Raw genomic sequence first — 21,095 nt, 5'->3', positions numbered from 1 at the left:
TTGGAAGTCAAGGTTTCTAGTGTCCCAGGTTTCAGAGCAGACAGCCCTTGAACTCTTATCCTCCAGCTTCCTCACTACTGAAGTGAGTATTGAAATGGTCAGGGAATTTTCTCCCAGATCCAGAAATCACTTAATCTCTTGTGTCGAAGATTCTGAATATCTCAATTTTTTTACAAAGTACAACTTTTCACAGTCTCTCTACATGGAAAACACTGACATGTTAATATAGTAATAAGGAAAAAGTCCGTTTCAAAATATGGGTATTTCTCAACAAGTGGGAACTCAAGATTTAAACCACTCTACTTAGTGAACTGTAAATCCTTATATATTAAATTATTTCCACTTATCTTAAGACTAGAATACTATCTGACAATGTAAGCCACACATGAAGAGAACACATTACTTTATCTAAATTGCATTCTCCAAAAGTGAATGAAAAGAGATTCTGCCCAATATTTTCAAGCATGGATGCTTAAATATAGGCTCTTAAGCCTAAATATAGGAGCTTAAAAGAATGCTTTCATTTTCAGAATTGCCATAGTTCTTTAAAGTTTGGCACAGTGAAAAGAAGTTAGTATTTAAAAGTCAGGCTAAAAATTAGGAATTTATTCTGAGATACTCATTTCTCTATTTTTTTTTTTTATCACAATGTCTTATTTTTACATTTCAAAAATTCTCATTCATCACAGTTTCAATCTGCTTGCTCAAGCATTTGTGGACCATTCTTTTGGAATAGCCACTGCTACAGAGTTAAATATAAAAACCTACAATTGAAAAAGGGAGTAGTGAATCAAGACTCACTCTCGCCGTCTATATTATTCCATAGTTCAATTGTTAGCAATTCAAGAAGCAGCTGCTTGGTTGTATAGTCTCTCTCTTCAACAGAGGAATTTTATTTTCTAAGAATATAAAAAGGTCAGTAGCCCAGGGGGTTTATTTCCAAACCCTATACTTTATTAAGGGAAGCAAAACAAGGTAATACCTTTTATAGCTGTAACAAATGGTAACAAGTACTTCAAACAGAAATTATAAAAGGCAACTTGGGATTTTTTTTTCTTCTAATGCCCATGTGACAATTCATCTCTTATGTGGGGAGAATTTCAATGTGAAAATCATTACAGATTTTTCATACCCTTTCACATCCAGTATTGATTAAAATGCTTCTCAAACTGATGGAGAGATCTTAACATGCATGAGCTGCATGAGCTTATGTATGGATTGTCTTGTTTTGTGTTAACTTATAGGAATCACTTCAGAAATTAATAGAAGATTATGTGGACAGATTTCTTTTAGGCATTGTTTTCTCCATTATTTCTCCACTGTTAGGATGGCAATAAAATACAAAATGAAGCATGTATTGCCGATGCATTCACATGCATCCAGTTCAAAACCAAACCAGTTCACACATATTTTTTGTCAGAAGAATCTCCCATAATACAGACTGACACGTGAAGAATTCGGAAATAATGACAATAGTTTTAAGTTATCAAATGAGCTCCAATGAGGCAAAATGGTCTCCATGGATTACAGCCATGAGATTACGTAAGCTTTAATTACCGGTCAGTGTTGGCATGTGAGGAGTTCTTCAAAATTATGTCATTCTTTTTATTTAAATTTTCTTTTTGTTGGACTTAATCTGCTTATTGTAAGAAAGAAAAAACAATGTATTTTTCTTAAAGCAAACTATAACATGGTTTAAAGTCCTAATCATAAAAAAATTCAGACATTTGCTTACCTTGAAGTTTGTAAAGTTGTCTTTTCGAAGGCTACTTTGTATTACAAAGGGTTATGTTCAACTGACTGCTTTTGTTTATACTATGAACTCACATCACCACTGAGTGATGAGTTTCCAGAAAAAAAAAAGAATTAAAAAAATCACTCTTTGCTGGCATACGAATTACTACATACAAGGGAGTACTTTGGCAAGGCAGCATTAGCTGGCACAAAAGAGAAGTTAATTTCTCACAGATTCTCAGGTTGACCTAACATGTCAGCAACATGTCATAATTGTATAATTTTGGCCTTCTGTTGTTCCCAAATGAAATATGGTGTTTTAGCACGTCTTTGTAAAAGAGAACACATTAGAAATGATTCTAGCTCTTGATGAAGTTAAGAATTGCCTAAGTAGAGACAAGAATGGTCTTCGCAATCTGAAACAGTAAATACTGTCCTTGTTTAAGCTTCACAATTTTCAGAAACGGAGCCAAACGTTGAAAAGGAACGATGTAACTTGTACCAGAAGTTCCGAGGATGGTTATTTGCCACAGGCCACTGCATCTCATGTGAAAATGAAATGCAGATGCTTTTCTGGATACGCTACGCACTGTCTCCAAAAGCATCTGCATTTCATTTTGCACAGTTGACATAATATCTTCAGTAGTGTCTTTGGTTCAGAAAAAAACCAAACAACTTAAGTTGCACTTCGGTCATACCGATAAGAGCTTGGCTACGTTCAACTGGCTGAGAGAGATTCTTCACTCCTGCAGCAGATTTATAAAATCTGTCATAATTAGGAACTAGATGCCCAAGAGAGGTAAGCAGAAAAGTTGCAGACAAGGACTAAGTGCTCATTCTCCATGCCTCCCTCTGTGCAGCAGTGCCAATGCATATTTATCAGAGTCTGCAAACTCTGCACTACCGCAGCTCTGCGGAGTGTCCCCCTGAGAACAGACTGTCAGTTATGTCAAACTGGGTGTTAAGAGCTGCTGGGATTTTGTGGCTTGAACACAGGTTTTCTAAAGACAGAACTGGAATCAAGCTCCTCTTCTGTTGGGAGTGAAATGTGTTTTTGAACGACAGTGTTCTCATAAGGAATTTACCACACCAGCTCTTCCCACTCCTCTCCTTTCTCTCTGGAACCCAAAGACAGATACAGCTTCTCAAGTGGCTTGAACAAGTAGCCTGCCTATGTCTCGTGATAGATATGGTGTGACTAGAATCATAAACTTGCTTTTTTAGACCTGGCAGAGGAAGACCTGGGGAGAGCTAAAATGTTCAATATGCAGGATTTGCTGCACTTTCAAGCAAGAGTAGAGACAGCACACTCCATCTACAGAAACTGCAGTTTTCATTCTTAATGACCCAGCATCCCTGCTGTCTTGCATCTCTCTGTCTAGCACTCTAGCTCAAAGCTGGGGCTGTAACAAATATGTTAGTATGCAGGAGGAAGATGATTAAACTGATGCGGCCTCCTTTTCTCAAAATTTTTACACTTTAGAAGTAGGGATTCCCTACTTAGGCACCTCTTCTCGTATCTGAATAGAGATTCTCTGCTGAACATGCTTTAAGTAGTAAAATAGAAGAAAATTCCAGTAAGAGCAGGCAGGGCATCTCTGTGAATTCCAGACATTCACTGAAAACAGTGCTCTTACAACAAACACCAAATGAAGTGCAGAAGGAAAAGGCAAGGATACGAGGGGACAGCTACTCCACCAGTAGTGTGTTCAGGATGCTGCTCTGCAGGACTAATGTGCAGTGGTACAGCTGCCCAAGCAGAACCAAATTACAATAGCTGTGCTTTCTATGCAAACATCTTTCAATTACACATGCCAGATAGGATGAACTCCTCAGTGCACATGTAAGGGTTAGAAAAAGAGACATTTCCCTGCCTGTTCTTACTGATGACCCTCAAGTGAATTGGTGAACTTGCTGCTGATGTCATGAAGTACCTACCATCTGAACCAAGCACCTCCAACTCTTAATTCATTCCTCCTAATGCAGTATCGTGACCTATCTCCATCCTTCTTCCCTACAATTAAACAAGTCCTAGAAATTAAAATAAGTGTTCTTTCCAATCAGGTTAATTTTCAAGTCTCCCGTCTCCAAGATAACATTGTTTGAACATGGCAACCAATGCAAAGAATCTTATTTTACAATTAAACAATTTTCAACTGAGTTTGTTGTTTGTTCACAGTTTATTCTTCAGTCTTCTTCATCACTGCCACTTCAAAGAAAGACATTCAAGAAAGGAGAGTTTTTGAGGCTTGATTGTCTGCTATGTAGCCACAGATACAGCAGATGCTTAAGAATCATAAATCAGTCTTGTTGACAGAGGGATCAAGTGCACCCTCGGAAAGTCTGCAGATGACACCCAGCTGAGTGGTGAAGTTGACAAACCAGTGGGAAAGGATGCCATCCAGAGGGATGTGGACAGGCTTGAGAAGTGTGCCCATGCCAACCACATGAAATTCAACAAGTGCAACTGCAATGTTCTCCATGGGCAGGGGCAATCCCAAGCACAAATACAGGCAGGGCACAGAAGGGCAGCCTATAGAGAAGAATTGGGGGGTGTTGGTTGATGAAAGACTCAACATGAGCCTGCAATGTGTGCTTGCAGCCAAGAAGGCCAACTGTATCCTGGGTTGCATCAAGAGAAGTGCAACCAGCAGGTCGAGGGAAGTGATTCTGCCCCTCTACTCTGTTCTTGTGAGACCCCACCTGAAGTACTGCATCCAGTTTTGGGGCCCATAACACAGGAAGGACATGGAGCTGTTGGAGGGGGTCCAGAGGAGGGCCACAAAGATGATCAGAGGGCTGGAGCACGTCCCCTGTGAGGACAGGCTGAGATAGCTGGGGTTTTTCGTCCTGGAGAAGAGAAGGCTCCAGGGGGACCTTACAGTGGGCCTATAGGAAAGCTGGGGAGGGACTTTTTATAAGGGCATGTAGTAACAAGACAAAGGGCAGTGGCTTTAAACTGAAAGAGGGTAGATTTAGACTAGATATTAGGAAGAAATTGTTTACTGTGAGGGTGGTAAGACACTGTCACAGGTTGCCCAGTGAGGCTGTGAACGCCCCCTGCCTGGAAACATTCAAGGCCAGGCTGGATGGGGCTTTGAGCAACATGCTCTAGTGGGAGGTGTCCCTGCCTACAGCAGAGGGTTGGAACTGGATGATCTTAAAGGTCCTTTCCAACCCAAGCCATTCTATGATTCTATGGATAAGAAAGAAATGTCTTCAAGAAGCTCTGTCTGTTCTTTGAACACATCTTCCCTTTCTAATGGATAACTTAATGCCTAGTGAGAATAGCTCGTTCTGGACAGGAAAGGGCTTATGGCTTAAGTATGTTTTCAGCAAACAAGCCAGACAGGTTCTGAAGTTCCATAAGCTATACTGGACTTCATCTTGATCACTTCTGCTGAGCTAGATAAATCCTTTGAGACGAGCAGTACTGCCATCCAAACAGCAGCTGTGATCTTGTGTCAACGGTTTACGGGCAGGTTCGGCCCGGTTCCGTGACGATTGGTGCGGGGGACCCACGGACCCACGCCCCAGGAAAGGGGAAGGGGGAAAGGGAGAAGGGAAAAGGGAGATGGGCCTAGGAACAAAACAGCGGCAACGATCTGAGGAGGAAAGCTAATTTACTAAATAAGATATCAGAAAGCAAAATAACACAATATAATACAATATAATTGGAATTAAATCTAATAAATCAAATAAAATGAGCAAGAGAGAGTGTCCGATAAACCGAAGGCCTTACGCTAACGCTGAAGGCGGACGGCAGCGAGCACCCACTGCTGAGTCGATCCCAAAGGAAAGAGAGTGTCCCGTGACCGCAGACAGTTTTTATCTTTCCCTCTGAGCGTAAACACGTAAGAACGCAAAGCATCGCAAAGTCCTCTGGGGAATGGAGTTCTTCTTCTCTTCTGAGACAGGTATACCTGGAACTATCGATGATCCACGGAGCTGGAGCATTAACTCTTTAACTCTAAATGCACTACATGATGTTATGATGTGGAATACCAGTACCAAAAATCATAAAACCATGACATTCCACCCCTTATTCCACATCACTACATCATGTTTGATATATATGTATAGAAGAACAATGATTAACATGCCTTAAATACACACAACATATATATGTATATACATGGAATTAACGACCGCACTCCCCCAACATCAAATTCCCTTGTGGTACACATTGAACATCCCCATTCTTCTGCATCACCCACCAAGTGGACCCAGGTCCTTGAGCAAAAACAGTTCCACGGAGAGGTTTACCCTTTCCAGAAGCTGGAAGGACCCAAACTGTTTTTCCCAACATGTTCTTTACATGTACTACAGGGACCTTATCTCCCTCTACAGTAGGTAGAGATCTGGATTGGGCAGGACCATCACGATTGATGGATCCTCGAGTGTTGACCAACCAGGTGGCTTCTGCCAAATGCTTCTCCCAGTGCTTAAATGTTCCGCCACCCATTGCTTTCAACATGGTTTTTAACAATCCATTGTACCTTTCAATTTTACCAGAAGCTGGTGCGTGATAGGGGATATGATAAATCCACTCAATGCCATGATCTTTGGCCCAAGTATTTACAAGAGAATTTTTGAAATGAGTTCCATTATCGGACTCAATTCTCTCTGGAGTGCCATGTCGCCATAGGACTTGTTTCTCAAGCCCTAAGATGGTGTTTCGGGCAGTAGCATGGGGTACTGCATATGTTTCAAGCCACCCAGTGGTTGCTTCCACCATGGTGAGCACATAACGCTTACCACTGCGAGATCGTGGCAAGGTGATATAATCAACCTGCCATGCCTCCCCATATTTATACTTTTGCCATCGCCCTTCCCCCCAAAGAGGTTTCATTCTCTTAGCTTGTTTAATTGTGGTGCATGTATCACAGTCATGGATAACCTGTGCAATAGCATCCATAGTTAAGTCCACCCCTCGGTCTCTAGCCCATTTATATGTTGCATCTCTTCCTTGATGGCCAGAGGTCTCATGGGCCCATCGAGCTAAAAATAATTCACTCTTGTGTTGCCAGTCCAAGTCTGCTTGAGCCACCTTAACTTTGGCAGCTCGATCTACCTGATGGTTATTTTGTTGTTCCTCAGTTGCCCGGCTCTTAGGAACATGAGCATCTACATGGCGCACCTTTACAGCCATATTCTTTATTCGGGCAGCAATGTCTCTCCACAGTTCAGCAGCCCAAATAGGTTTACCCCTCCGTTGCCAACCATTTTGTTCCCATTGCTGTAACCACCCCCATAAAGCATTTGCCACCATCCATGAGTCAGTGTAGAGATAAAGCACTGGCCACCTCTCTCGTTCAGCAATATCTAAGGCCAGCTGGACAGCCTTTACCTCTGCAAATTGACTTGATTCTCCTTTTCCTTCAGTGGCCTCTGCAACTCGTCGTGTGGGGCTCCACACAGCAGATTTCCATCTGCGGTGCTTACCCACAATGCGACAGGATCCATCTGTGAACAGGGCATATCTCTTTTCATTGTCTGGTAGTTCATTATATGGTGGGGCCTCTTTGGCACGTGATACCTCCTCTGCTGGTGTTGTTCCAAACTTTTTACCTTCAGGCCAGTCCATGATCACTTCTAGGATTCCTGGATGACTGAGGTTCCCCATCCGAGCTCGCTGTGTAATCAGCGCAATCCACTTACTCCAAGTGGCATCAGTAGCATGATGGGTAAAGGGAACCTTTCCTTTGAACATCCAGTTCAGCACTGGCAATCGAGGTGCCAGAAGGAGCTGCGTTTCAGTACCGATTACTTCGGAAGCAGCTCGAACCCCCTCGTACGCGGCTAAGATCTCCTTCTCAGTTGGAGTGTAGCGCTCCTCAGACCCCCTGTACGCCCGACTCCAGAATCCAAGGGGTCGGCCTCGGGTCTCTCCAGGAGCTCTTTGCCACAAACTCCAAGTGGGGCCTTCCTTTCCAGCAGCAGTGTAGAGGATGTTCTTTACATCCTGTCCCGTCCGCACTGGCCCCAGGGCCACGGCACGGGCTATCTCCTGCTTAATTTGCTCAAAAGCCTGCTGCTGCTCAGGGCCCCACACAAAATCATTCTTCTTCCGCGTCACCCGATAGAGAGGGCTCACAATGAAACTGTAGTTTGGAACATGCATTCTCCAAAAGCCCACTACACCCAAAAAAGCTTGGGTCTCCGTCTTACTAGTGGGTGGAGACATGGCAGTGATTTTGTTAATCACATCTGTAGGGATGTGACGACGTCCATCTTGCCAATTTATACCTAGGAACTGAATTTCCTGTGCAGGCCCTTTCACTTTGCTTCGCTTGATAGCAAAGCCAGCTTGCAGAAGGATCTGGATTATTCTCTCTCCTTTCTCAAAAACTTCTCCTGCTGTATTGCCCCACACAATTATATCATCAATGTATTGTAAGTGCTCAGGAGCACCGCCCTGTTCCAATGCAGTTTGGACCAATCCATGACAAATGGTTGGGCTGTGCTTCCACCCCTGGGGCAAACGGTTCCAGGTGTATTGAACGCCCCTCCAGGTGAAAGCAAACTGCGGCCTGCATTCTGTGGCCAGAGGAATTGAGAAGAAGGCATTAGCAATGTCAATGGTGGCATACCACTTGGCTGCTTTTGACTCCAGTTCGTACTGGAGTTGTAGCATGTCTGGCACAGCAGCACTCAGTGGGGGTGTGACTTCATTCAGGCCACGGTAATCTACCGTCAGCCTCCATTCTCCACTGGCTTTACGCACCGGCCATATGGGGCTGTTAAAAGGTGAGTGAGTTTTGCTGATCACTCCCTGGCTCTCTAGCTGACGAATCAAATTATGAATGGGGAGCAAGGAATCCCTGTTGGTTCGGTACTGCCGTCTGTGCACCGTTTTTGTAGCAATCGGTACCTGTTGCTCCTCCACGTGGAGCAACCCCACCACAGACGGATCTTCTGATAGGCCAGGCAAAGCAGACAGCTGCTGAATGTTGTCTGCGTCCACAGCAGCTATTTCAAAGGCCCATCGATACCCTTTGGGATCCTTAAAATATCCCCTTTTGAGGTAATCAATACCAAGTATACATGGAGCCCCTGGGCCAGTCACAATAGGATGTTTTTGCCAGTCTTTACCAGTGAGGCTTATTTCAGCCTCCAACATGGTTAACTCTTGGGAACCCCCAGTCACCCCAGAAATATAGATTAAGTCTGTCCCTTGGTGACTCGAGGGCATTAGAGTGCACTGTGCACCAGTATCCACCAGGGCCTTATATTTTTGTGGTTCTGATGTGCCAGGCCATCGAATCCACACAGTCCAATACACTCTATTATCCCTTTCCCCCCCCTGGCTGGGGGGCAGGGGCTATTGTGGCTGGTAGGTACCTCGCTCAGTTCTGAAGGAGTACCGTTCAAATAGGAGGGTGTCTCGCTCAAACTGGAGGGTGTCTCTCTCTGTCTGGAGGGTGTCTCTCTCAGATTGGAGGGCGTCTCTCTCAGATTGGAGGGCATCTCTCTCAGATTGGAGGGCGTCTTGTTGAGACTGGAGAGTGTCTCTCTCGGATTGGAGGGCTCCTTGTTGAGAATGGAGGGCATCTTTCTCAGTCTGGAGGGCGTTTTTCTCAGTCTGGAGGGCGTCTCTCTCAATCTGGAGCGCGTCTCTCTCGGCCTGGAGGGCGTCTCTCTCGGCCTGGAGGACTTCTTGTTGAGACTGGAGGGTGTCTTTCTCGGTCTGGAGGGCGTCTCTCTCGGCCTGGAGAGTCTGATTGTCAGTTAAAAGACTCTCTTTCTGGATCAGGAAACTGTCCCTTTCGGCTTGGAGACTCTCTCGCTCTGTTTCAAAAACTCTATGCCTCTCTGGGATAGTATTGAATAAGGCCCGGTAAGCATAAGCCAGACCCCAAATAATTTGGGCCTCCTCAGATCTGTTTGAGCTGCAACATCCCTGTCTCAAATATCTGCTTAAGTTCTCAGGATCTTGCAGGTGTTCAGGAGAAAAGTTCCATGACACCGGTGATGCCCATTTCTCTAAAGTCTCTCCTAAGTCCCTCCAAACTCCCTGCCAGTCAGTATTCTCTGGCTCTGGGGAGGGTTTTCTCACAATATTATAAATACAAATACTGAGTAAAAGTACATTCAGGGAGACTGACACCACAATCATAACAAGCATTGGATGGGCGTTCAGAAAACGCATAATGAATTCAAAGGAGTGGCCAGGAGTCTGTTTAAAAATCACAAGTTCCATAGAGTTAGCAACTTCATCTGGAGTTACTCCCTCTGGAACTGAATGCCACATCATATACAGAAGCCAGATAGGTATGTCCATCAGTGTTTTTAGTTTATCATATAGAGACCAAGCTCCGTGGATCAGACTGGCAAACTTAATTAAGTCCCAGTACGTTCTGAGCATTACAAGGGAAAAACCGATGAAATGCAGTCCCTTTAAGACCAGTTTAAAAAGAGAAAGCATTTTTTTTTTCTTTTCTAAAACTAGCTGGCAGTACCCAAAAAGTTTACAAATATCCCAGGACAACTGGCAGTACGCCCAGACTTCAAGGTCGTGTTTTGCCGTACAGCACCTGCAGTACAGATAAGCCTGCTAACGAGAGACAGAGATTCACTCTAAAAGTATGTCTCTGCTCGGCTAAGGCAGCTGGTTTTGCCCCACGTTGGGCGCCAAAAATGTCAACGGTTTACGGGCAGGTTCGGCCCGGTTCCGTGACGATTGGTGCGGGGGACCCACGGACCCACGCCCCAGGAAAGGGGAAGGGGGAAAGGGAGAAGGGAAAAGGGAGATGGGCCTAGGAACAAAACAGCGGCAACGATCTGAGGAGGAAAGCTAATTTACTAAATAAGATATCAGAAAGCAAAATAACACAATATAATACAATATAATTGGAATTAAATCTAATAAATCAAATAAAATGAGCAAGAGAGAGTGTCCGATAAACCGAAGGCCTTACGCTAACGCTGAAGGCGGACGGCAGCGAGCACCCACTGCTGAGTCGATCCCAAAGGAAAGAGAGTGTCCCGTGACCGCAGACAGTTTTTATCTTTCCCTCTGAGCGTAAACACGTAAGAACGCAAAGCATCGCAAAGTCCTCTGGGGAATGGAGTTCTTCTTCTCTTCTGAGACAGGTATACCTGGAACTATCGATGATCCACGGAGCTGGAGCATTAACTCTTTAACTCTAAATGCACTACATGATGTTATGATGTGGAATACCAGTACCAAAAATCATAAAACCATGACATCTTGTCAAGGGCAGACTCCACCAGACTCAGAAACACAAACGTTACTTCTCTTTGTTTTGCTTTCATTATTTTAAACTATTTCCCATATCCCTTATGGCAGATTGTATGTTCGTTACTTTTGCAGGGATGTTTCCTTCAAATAACACAAAAGGAAACTGTTTAAACCTTTTAGCTATGATGTTCCCATTATTTACAGTATATGTGGAAACAGAGAATTTTAGCCTTTTTGAAATGGCAACTACCAGTACAGAGAAATTCCTAAAAGCTGGGAAAAACCTGATCACCAAAAAAAAAAAAAAAAAAAGAGTATTTGCAAGAAACCCCTTAGAAATAACTATCAAAATAGACAAAACACCCCACATTCTTGCAATACAAAGCCAGTTTACAATGAATAATTCAGGATTCTAATTGGAAATAGACTGAGTTTTAAAATTTAGCATTCAGAAATATTCTGCCCGGAGCATGACACAGGTTTTTACTGCTGTTTTTGGTATTGATATGTTTATTTTAGCACTGTTTTTCTACCTCCTGGCCCTTTCTAATATTCATCTAACAGGAACATACTATTTCTAGGAAGATCTGCAAAGGCTGCATTTTTATAGTGGAAGTGTCCTATTTTGGAGAGTAGAATGGAACAGTTTACTTGTAAGGGACTTTCAAAGATCACAGAGTCTAAATGTCTGACCATTTCATGGTAAACCTGAAGTTAAAGCACATTATTAAGGCATTATCCAAATGCTTCTCAAACAGGCAGGCATGGAGCATCAGTGTTTGACCACTCTCACAGGAAATAAATTTTTCCTAATACCTACATTAGAGAATTTCCCTTCTCCACTTGCATTCCAGCCTAACATCATTAATGACTTTTCTTCCCACAGAAGAAGGTAGGTAGGCATTTACATTCTCTTTGAAAGCTGACAAAAAATGAATGAAGTTAAAATGGTGCATTAAACACATTGCAAGGGCTTCAATAATCACTGTTCCAGCAGAGTTCAGTGCAAACATAAGGAGCAAGGTGGGGGACTAAAATGACCACTCAAGGTTTAAGAAGATATTAGCATGACATGAATAAGATTCAGCCTCCTGGCTATAAAATATTCTGTTTGAAGCAGTGCTTGAAACTGTTTCCTTAGTAAACTCATTAGTAAACACTATGCATATTTTACTGGTCTATTTATCCAGTTTGTGTTAAAGAGTTTGATGACTCTCTCACCTCCACGTTTCATAGAATCACAGAACCATAGAATCATCAAGGTTGGAAAAGACCTCCAAGATCACTGAGTCCAAATGTCCACTGTCCATCTACCAACAATATTTCCCCACTAAACCATGTCCCTTAGTACCACAGTTAAACATTTCTAAACACCTCCAAGGACGGAGACTCCACCACTTCCCTGGGCAGCCTGTGCCAGTGCAGCACCACACTTTTTGGAGAAGAAATTTTTTCAAATATTCAGCCTGAACCTCCCCTAGCACAACTTGAGGCTATTCCCTCTTGTCCTGTCAGTGTTCTATTGGGAGAAGAGGCCGACTCCCACCTCACTACAATCTCCTTTCAGATCAATGTAGAGAGTGTTAAGGTCTCTGAGATTCCTTCAGCCTAAACAACCTCAGTTCCCTCAGCTGCTCCCCATGAGACTTGTGCTCCAGAACCCTCACAGCTCCACTGCCCTTCTGTGCACCCCTTCAGGGCCTCAATATCATTTTTGCTCATGCTGATTCAAGTCAGTACGCCATTGGCCTTCTTGACTACCTGTGAAAGCACCTTCTGCAATGCTGATTGAACCCAACAAGGGATACACACATATGTGCATACACAGTTTAACACCATTTCAGTTTTTCTAATGCTGCTATTTATTAACTGAATTGGCTATTTTTTCTTCATTGGACATTTATGACCCTAAAATTTGGCATGTAATTGCGCTCTATGTGTTAAAACCAGGTTGCAAAGCTTTCTGAGGGACCACCAGGAGATCCTCCAAAACCACAACAAATATTCTGAAATAATACAGGCTACAGTAACAGGTTTATACTGAAAAATAAACATCTAAATAGGAAGCCAGGATAGCCAAGCAACCACCAGTGTGTCTTTATTGGTATGGCTTTCAAATTACTACCTACACCTGTGCCATAAACTGGAACCAAATGTAAGCTAAATGAAAACAATGTTATTGCTATCATCATTATTTCACAGCAATGGGGAGTGTGCAGATGTTTTACAGAACAGATAGCTAAGGTCCCTATTCCCACAATGCAACAAAGAGAGGTAGCACCTGGATTTCTGATCCCTCAAATTCACTGTAGAAATCTTTACACAAGTGAATCTATTTCTGGTGGTCGTAAATTTCATGCTTCATTCCTTCCAAAGAAAAAGAAATGAAAGAAGGGACTCTGAGATGCTTTTGAATAAGAGTAAACATGGCAAGAGCTTATCTGTTTATCTGTATATATATCATATATAAGAAGAAAAGAGTACCTTTACCTGTGAAATAAGACGGACTTGACGAGTGTGACAACATCCCGACTGGCATTATATCCTGCACAAACAATGGCAACATGGATGGTCTGTGGGAAAAGAGGAACAAAAAGAAGAAAAATTGAAGCCTACTCCTTTGTTCTATCACTTATTAGGGAGAGCACATACATGACAGTGCTTTTATTTAGTGCAGCAATTGTTAAAGATTTGAGTGGGTGTTCTGCAGCTGTTTGCAGCCCACTTGAGGCAGTTTGTTAAAAACATCTTAATTGAGTTATAACACCATCATCATTCCAAAGTCATTACTGTCCCTAAATTACATCAGATGTCTGAACAGAACTGCATTTATTAGCTAAGAGCATATGTGTGTGCACGTGTACACAGACTCACATCCATTGGCAGCACACAAAATTCTGAGTATGCAAACAAGCAGCCACTGTTTAACCTTCTGAACTCTAAGCTTAAAAATACTCCTGATAGAAGCAGATAGGCTCTTAGGAATTCCGCATCATTTCCGTCATAAGGATGGCTATTAAGGAGAGAGTGAGCAAGCTCTGATGAACAAGAAGGACAATTACTTTGCCCACGCCTGGGTGTGTCCCAGCAATAATGGGCCTTCCGATTCTTAAAGGGACCCTATAAACAGGAGGGAAATCAACTTTTTATGTGGATAGAGGGCGATGGGACAAGGAGGAATGGTTTTAAACTGAAAGACGGGAGATTTAGGTTAGATATTAGGAGGAAATTCATTACTCAGATGGCAGTGAGATGCTGGCACAGCTGCTCAGAGAAACTGCGGGTGCCCCATCCCTGGAGGCTCAAGGCCAGGTTGGATGGGGCCCTGGGCAGCCTAAGCTGAGGGGTGGCAGCCCTGCCCCATGGCAGGGGGTTATGGTGGCTAGGCTTTGAGGCTCCTTCTAAGCCAATCCATTCTGTGATTCTAAGATTCTACAGTAACACAAGACACTAACTGGAAAGGCATGGGTCACTTCACTGCCTGTGACTGGTAGCATGGGCTGCACTAGGCAGTGTTAACTTGAAATTGGGAGTCCCTTCCCCAGAACTGTGGTAAATATTCACTCATTCTCTTCCTCCTTCCTCACTTCTTTTAAATCTGAGGCAGAAGTTTACTCATCTGTTGAAAAGGAAAGGGAAAACTGTGCTACAAGTCATGATTATTAAGGCAGCAAGTAATAATTTCAAAAATGGTGTAAAGTTACTCTTCTTTGGTTTTAAAATTAGCCATTTTCTGTATTTTTCTGTTTCTTAGTGGTCACAGAAATGAAGGAGCATTCACCACGCTGGCAGCACAAAGCTGCAATCAGGGACACAGCTGTGAAACTGCAGGGAAGCCTCATTTGGCTTCCATTTGAAGGTTGGTTAGCTGGTCTGTCACACACACACAGCTCTCATTTTCCACAGACAGCCCACTACATTGAGAACAAATAAGGAATTCTGCCTTCTCACATAGTCATACATTCCCAAAGCTTGGCCTGTAACAGAAGCAGATTTACACAGGAGGTGGCATGCGTTGGGCATGTCTAAAGAGTCCCTAGTCCCATCCATTAACACCACCTGGCCCAGGGAGCAATTTGGACTGAGTAATGGCCGAGTGGCTGTGCCATTGTGCAGTCCCACATGAACAATGCAGCTGCCTCCTGCCCCAGCATGCATCACTAACTGGGAAGATGAGAAGTTTTTAGAGGACTGGAATTAGTACGATAACCATCCAGAGGTAGGAGAAAAAAAATACAGCACAGCACATTTTGACAACAGTGCTGTGAGATATTCTGCAATTTAAATTCATGTTCATGTTAAAGGGACTTGAGCATTCTCAGCACTTTGCAAAAATTGATTGTGTTTCTCTCCTGTGATGACAATAGCAAAGAACACAGGCTGCTTTTATTTAATGACTTATTACAGCAGTGGTTTTTATAATGTTATGGGTTATAAGTTCCCGTGAGGCGCAGATTCCTGACACTGCATGCCCTGCTTCCTCTCTGAATCACACAACCATGGAATCATTAAGGTTGGAAAGGTCTGTTAAGATCACCCAGCCCACCCCCACCATGCCCACCAACCGTGTCCCTCAGTGCCACATCTGCATGGTTCTGGAACACTTCCAGGGACAGTGACTACACCACCTCCCTGGGCAACCTGTGCCACTGCAGCACTACAGTGCTATTCTTCACTTTGGTGAAGAAATTGTTGGATATTGTTCCTAATATCCAACTGAACCTCGCCTGGTACAACTTGAGGCCATTACCTTTTGTCCTATTTCTGTTACCTGACAGAAGAGGTCAACCCCCACCATGCTACAGTCTAGCCTTTCTCAGGTTCTTGGAAGGCCAAAGACCCTTCCCTTCAATCCCAATAAAAATAGCATTAACTGAGAATGGTTTGAGGTCTGATTTAAACACTGAACACCTGAAGACAATAGACCAGACACCAATACATGATGGGTTTCAATGGAACAGCATTGTCATGTTACTGTCAACTTCATTTTACATCTACTGGCCAAATAAACTCTCCTCACAGCCTACCCTTTCACCCTATAACTCCCATCACAACCTGCTAGTTCTATCAGGGATATGCCTGTGTCCATCTCCTTTTCCTAAATCAGTTTTTTTTAAAGCTAAACTTAGGTACTCCTCGGTATCTTTTAGTAGATGCTGCTGTCCTGCATGCTGATTTAGCCAAGGTGCAGTGAGAAGACAACTATGCCTGCTCTGCTGGATGTCTTTCTACAGTTCAGAGACACGGGAATCCATATATCTTATGCTCAGTCTCTCTGCAGTATTTGATACTACTTATCTGCCTGGAATCAGCTATAGGGAAGAAAATTATTTCTAAAAGAGAACAGAAATCCAGTCCTATTTTTCACTCACGGTTTTTGCCTGCAGCATTCAACAAGACTGTTTCTCCTCTATTCTTGATTCACTTTCCTCCCCCTTGTTGCTTAACTGTTAAACAGAATCAGTGGGAAAATTGGTAAGTCAATGTGAGGTCAACAACATGAACTGCTTTCTAATGAAAAAAGCCCCATCTCCAGTTTTCACCATGCTTGTCCCAAATATATGTCTGTGTGGAGACCAGCTGGCTGTAGCAATACCCTGGCAAGATAGGGCAATAGCAGCTGGGAGAAGGAAGCACTTCAAAGACCTTGCATCCTCCTGAGTATACCACTGTAAGCATCTGCTTCCAGATTATGAAATTGATCAGCAGTCTCCCTGATCTCTGAAACACCGCATTTTCCTTCTACTGTTGGTTAGAAGACTGTACCCCATCCCACCAGAACGGGCCACTGTGATTCACACAGCCTTTGAGGCTGCAATGAACACTCAGGAGTGAAGCCACACAAGCCACAGATGCTGCAGCATTCCCAAAATGCAGCATCTAGCTTGGTTCAGTGTGTCCCTCCAAACATCTCACACCAAAGCTCTGCATGCCACACTTGCTCCTCACTGTCTGGAATCAGTGATAATCATATAGCTGAAGTCTGGATATTCAGAAAACACTGTGAGATGGAACTAACTTCCTTGAAAGCACACATCCCACAGTCACTTTTGCACACAGATATGAGTATTTAATTAAAACACTGCAGAAGTTAACCACACTGTTCTTCCTATACACTGAGGATCAGAGACACAAAGAGAGCTACTTTTGATTTAAAATAGTTTAGGTAGTGCTCAAGCCCACATAATGAAAGGCATTTAAGGAAGTTAAGCTTCTTTAGGAAAGGGAATTTAAGTAACACCAAGGTGCATGCTGACATGGTTTAGCTGCTACAGACATGAAAAAAAAAACATTTTTTGGAAAGTCCTACTTCATATAAAGCCATTCTGGAGTGATATTAATAGGAAGAAACCATTTAAAACCAGGACTGGGCCTTAGATCCCATGCTGAGGAGTACAAGGTGCCTAGATAAACAGATGTTATTTTTTTTCTTCCTCAGGCAACGTCTTGGAATAGTGAAATACTACTCTTAATAAACTCTAATTAGTTTAGAGTCTTTGGTAAACCATTTCATACTTCAGTAATTTCACAGTAGTACTAGCCAGGAATTCCATTATAGTTGTTTAACCCTTCATAAATAATTTATGACTGTGATTAAGAGATATTAAAAGCATGTTACAAGTATGTAAATATGGTACAAATGCCTCCCCGAGGCGGGTAACATCTGCCTTTTCTGTTTTTTTACAGTGGTGGGGCCTTTTCTTTGTGGCTCTGGAGCCCTGCACGCTCAATGCTACTGAGCTACGCTGTTGAGAATAATAATACAAATATGCCTGTAAAAATGCTACAAATGTTTCTTAGTATTCTGCTAGCCTACTGGATGCTACACTGCTAATTAAATATCTTTTGGTAGACTCTCTCTTTTAAGAACGTTTATAAATGCACACTTAATTCAAACTAAATGGCCAGCTTAAAGAGGCAAAAGCTGGAAAGATACTGGGTTAACATCAGAAGAAAATCATACCATTCTGTTGGCTTCCATCAATGTTATGATCTTCTCTGCTATTTGAATCTGTATCTCTCTACAAATGATGTTTACTAATATTTCCACAACTTGTGTTAGAATTGTCTGGGGAAAGGAATCTGCCCCCTCCAGAGAGGTCTGTAGTTGGAACCTTGACTTTTTCTTAAATATAATGCTGGTTCATTTTATAATATCAAAATTGTACATCTTCTGCAAAGCAGGAGAGAAGGAAGTGGTGGATGGAACACAACAAATCCACAACTGTTCAATATAGATCACAATTATTATCGCACAGATCATGCTTAATTGGAGATTTGATGTTCATTCATTGCAACTGCATTTTCTAATATTTTATCACCGCTAAAAACCATCCTAAATTAGATTCTGAAATGTTAGCTTCAGTAAATCTCAAGTAACTGCCTCTATGAAATAAACAATCTACTCTCAGCAATCCTTGTCTTCCCCAGAGCCTCAGTCTCCTTCTCAGGATCCTTGTCTCTTTCCACCGACGCCATTGACTCCTGCTGTAATATATTCCAGAGTTAGAGGCTTAAAAATCGTTAGTTTATGCCTCTGAAACAGTGAAAAAAGAGGGTGAATGGAGTCAAGATACCACTCTCACACAAAAATGGAACCAGAATCCACGGTAATAGGATAAACGATGAGACCCCTGGCAAATCTGATAATAAGGAAGTTTAATTTTAACTTCCATTGCTGTTACTGAATTACTGAGCAAGTTCCTTAAGAAAAGCAAGAAAAAGCTATTTTGTTATCAAAATAGTGTGCAGTGAGATAGGGGGATGGCAAATAAGTGAGGTTTTGTATTTTATATAACCATTGCCTCCAGCACAATGCTAAACCCCACTGAGCAAGAAAATTTATTGGCAAAACACATTATAATCTGAAAGACCACTTAAACTATTCCTCCGTTAAGCTGCTATTTTTGTGTCCCAAATTGGTTGGTACATTGAACAACTGAGACTCAGCTCATCACTGCTTGGCATGATAATAAGGGGGAAGTAAGGTTTGTTTATCGATGGCCTGAACCTTCCCTTAATTAAAATAAATGCCAAAATGCTGGTAGGGAGGAAAATCAGACCCTCATTATCAGGAGGAGGGAAAATGAAAAACAGACTCCTCCTTTTCCCTCTCTTCAAAATGATATTAGCTCCTTTTTTTTTTTTTTTTTTTTCCAAACAGGGCCAGACAAAGATGTACAGAACTGGGAAACAGTAATTCCCTTTTAAGCAATCTTTGCCCATTAAATAGACTTTATCTGAAGAGATAATTAGGACTTCTTTTTCCTTTGCATTTATTTTGTTTCAATTTTTATCTTCCCGGTGGCAGAAAGCAAGATAAAAGGTGATATTTTATTATCCTCTTTGTAAAAATAAATGGAGAAAATTATTTTTGACGTCTTCACCAATTGGGATTGGCAGAAGGCCTTTAAGGAAGACCTTCTGGTTTGGAACTGCTGTCATTCAGATATATGACAACGAAGTAGCCAGGTGACATCCACAAAATGACTGGCATAAAATACGGAGAATTAAACCAAAACAACCCCCTAAAACTTTAAAAACAGATCTCTTCTGCCACTAACCGCACCTCTTCTGCACAGCTAACACACAGCAGGTGCTTCCACTGCAGCATCTGGACACAATACTGAAAAGCAACTCAAAGGCATAAATTGGTTCCATAAACCAGAATTTAATTAACAGTAAACCCTGAGCCATTCCAGAAGAGGTGAATAAACACAGGAGTAAGACTTAAATAAAAACAACAACACTGTGCCACTTTCATTCCATTTAGAAATACTCAGGGTCTTTAACAGCAATGCTGTACTGAAGTCAGCTTGAAAGAAGGCCGAGGTTTTTACACCAGATTCAGGACCACAAAAGGAAAATATATATCTGATCAAATCACTCAAAAAGCACCCAAATGATCAAATGTTTGAAAGTTTCAAATGATATGTATTAAAAATTGTCTGACAGGAAATGCCTACCAATCCTTAAGAAGCTGATTTCTGACTGAGGTGGGAAAAAGACACTGACCTGCCTCGTACTTAAAGGACCTCCCATGGCAGGGAGGTTGGAGCTGGATGGGCTTTGCAACCCTTCCAATCCAGGTAGTTCTCTGACTCTTTTGCTCACATACCTCACATTTTTCCACTGCTGGCTGCTGCCCACACTCTGAACTGTTTCCGGCCACAATGCCGGCCCGCAGGCTCTCGCTGTCACCCGTCCCTTCTTCCATGGAGTATGTTTTGGAGTGGTTGCCACGGTGGTGCGAGGGGCCGCGGCCCTGTGCCAGGCTGAGCTGCTTGCGGAGCACGCGGTTCTCCTCCTCCACCTCCCGCATGCGGACCTCCAGGCTCTCGCGGTCCCGCTGGCTGGAGGCTGTGTAACGAGGGCTGTGGGGCTGGGATTCAAGTGGAGACAGCGACACTGGCTTCCCATCTGTGAGAGAAGGAAACAAAACACACCTCTCAGAATATACCGAAAGCTGCGTCTTTCTTTAACATAACATCGTGTTTCTTTCAAATACATTTTAAATGGGCTTGGAGCTTGAAGAAAAAGGTTAAGTTCATTGTAAACCTGGACAGATGCTGAAGCTCTGTGAGCTACAGGTCCTACTTGTTTTAAAACCACCCTCAAAGATAAGCGTGTGTTTCTTTGGTTCTGAATAGGCCTGCCTGCCAGCATCTAGTCTGGGAAGACAATCAAGAATAGAAGGATTCAATTCCAAAACAATTAACATATAGTTAAAAGCATTTTAGAAGCGTATGCAAGATAAAATAGTTTTCCTATTCCCCATTTCCTCCACAGTTGAGCTGCAGCAGTTTGGATACTGCTTCATGCCAAACAGTGGCCCCAGCTGATTCACATGTGAGGAACAGATGGGTTTTGTTCAGCAACACAGCTTGCTGAGAAAGGAGAGGTTCAGAACAATAAAAACACTCATTACGCACGTGGGTCAGTTTCTGGAAAGTAGTTTGGCTGAAGAAGACAAGGGAATTTGAAAAAAGCAAACCTGTCTAATTTGGCACCTTTCAATGAGAACTCATATTCCAGGAACATGAAAGACTTCATTTTCTAACTTTCAAAAGGTATATTCTTTGTTCAAAACAGAATTACTAATGAGCTAGATGTAAAGCATAAAACAGTCAAATTAACCTGAAACTGAGGTCCTCAG

General features: G+C 42.6%; 1 protein-coding gene across 1 annotated transcript in view; it reads right to left on the bottom strand.

Moving 5' to 3' along the window:
- Positions 1–21,095, bottom strand: part of LARGE1 (LARGE xylosyl- and glucuronyltransferase 1) — a 279,675-nt gene that overhangs the window by 133,219 nt on the left and 125,361 nt on the right. The window contains exons 3-4 of the mRNA XM_065743076.1: positions 20,058–20,359; positions 13,430–13,512 (exon numbers count right to left, since the gene is read on the bottom strand). Coding sequence (XP_065599148.1) covers positions 13,430–13,512; positions 20,058–20,359 — 385 coding nt within the window. The remainder of the gene's footprint in view (positions 1–13,429; positions 13,513–20,057; positions 20,360–21,095) is intronic.

Source organism: Cyrtonyx montezumae, unplaced genomic scaffold (genome assembly GCF_038088225.1).
Source record: "Cyrtonyx montezumae isolate F1298 unplaced genomic scaffold, pur_monq_1.0 scaffold_3, whole genome shotgun sequence".
In the NCBI taxonomy this organism is placed as follows: Eukaryota; Metazoa; Chordata; class Aves; order Galliformes; family Odontophoridae; genus Cyrtonyx; species Cyrtonyx montezumae.
Note: the sequence above shows the minus strand (reverse complement) of the source record. Positions and strands in the feature narration are given on the sequence as shown.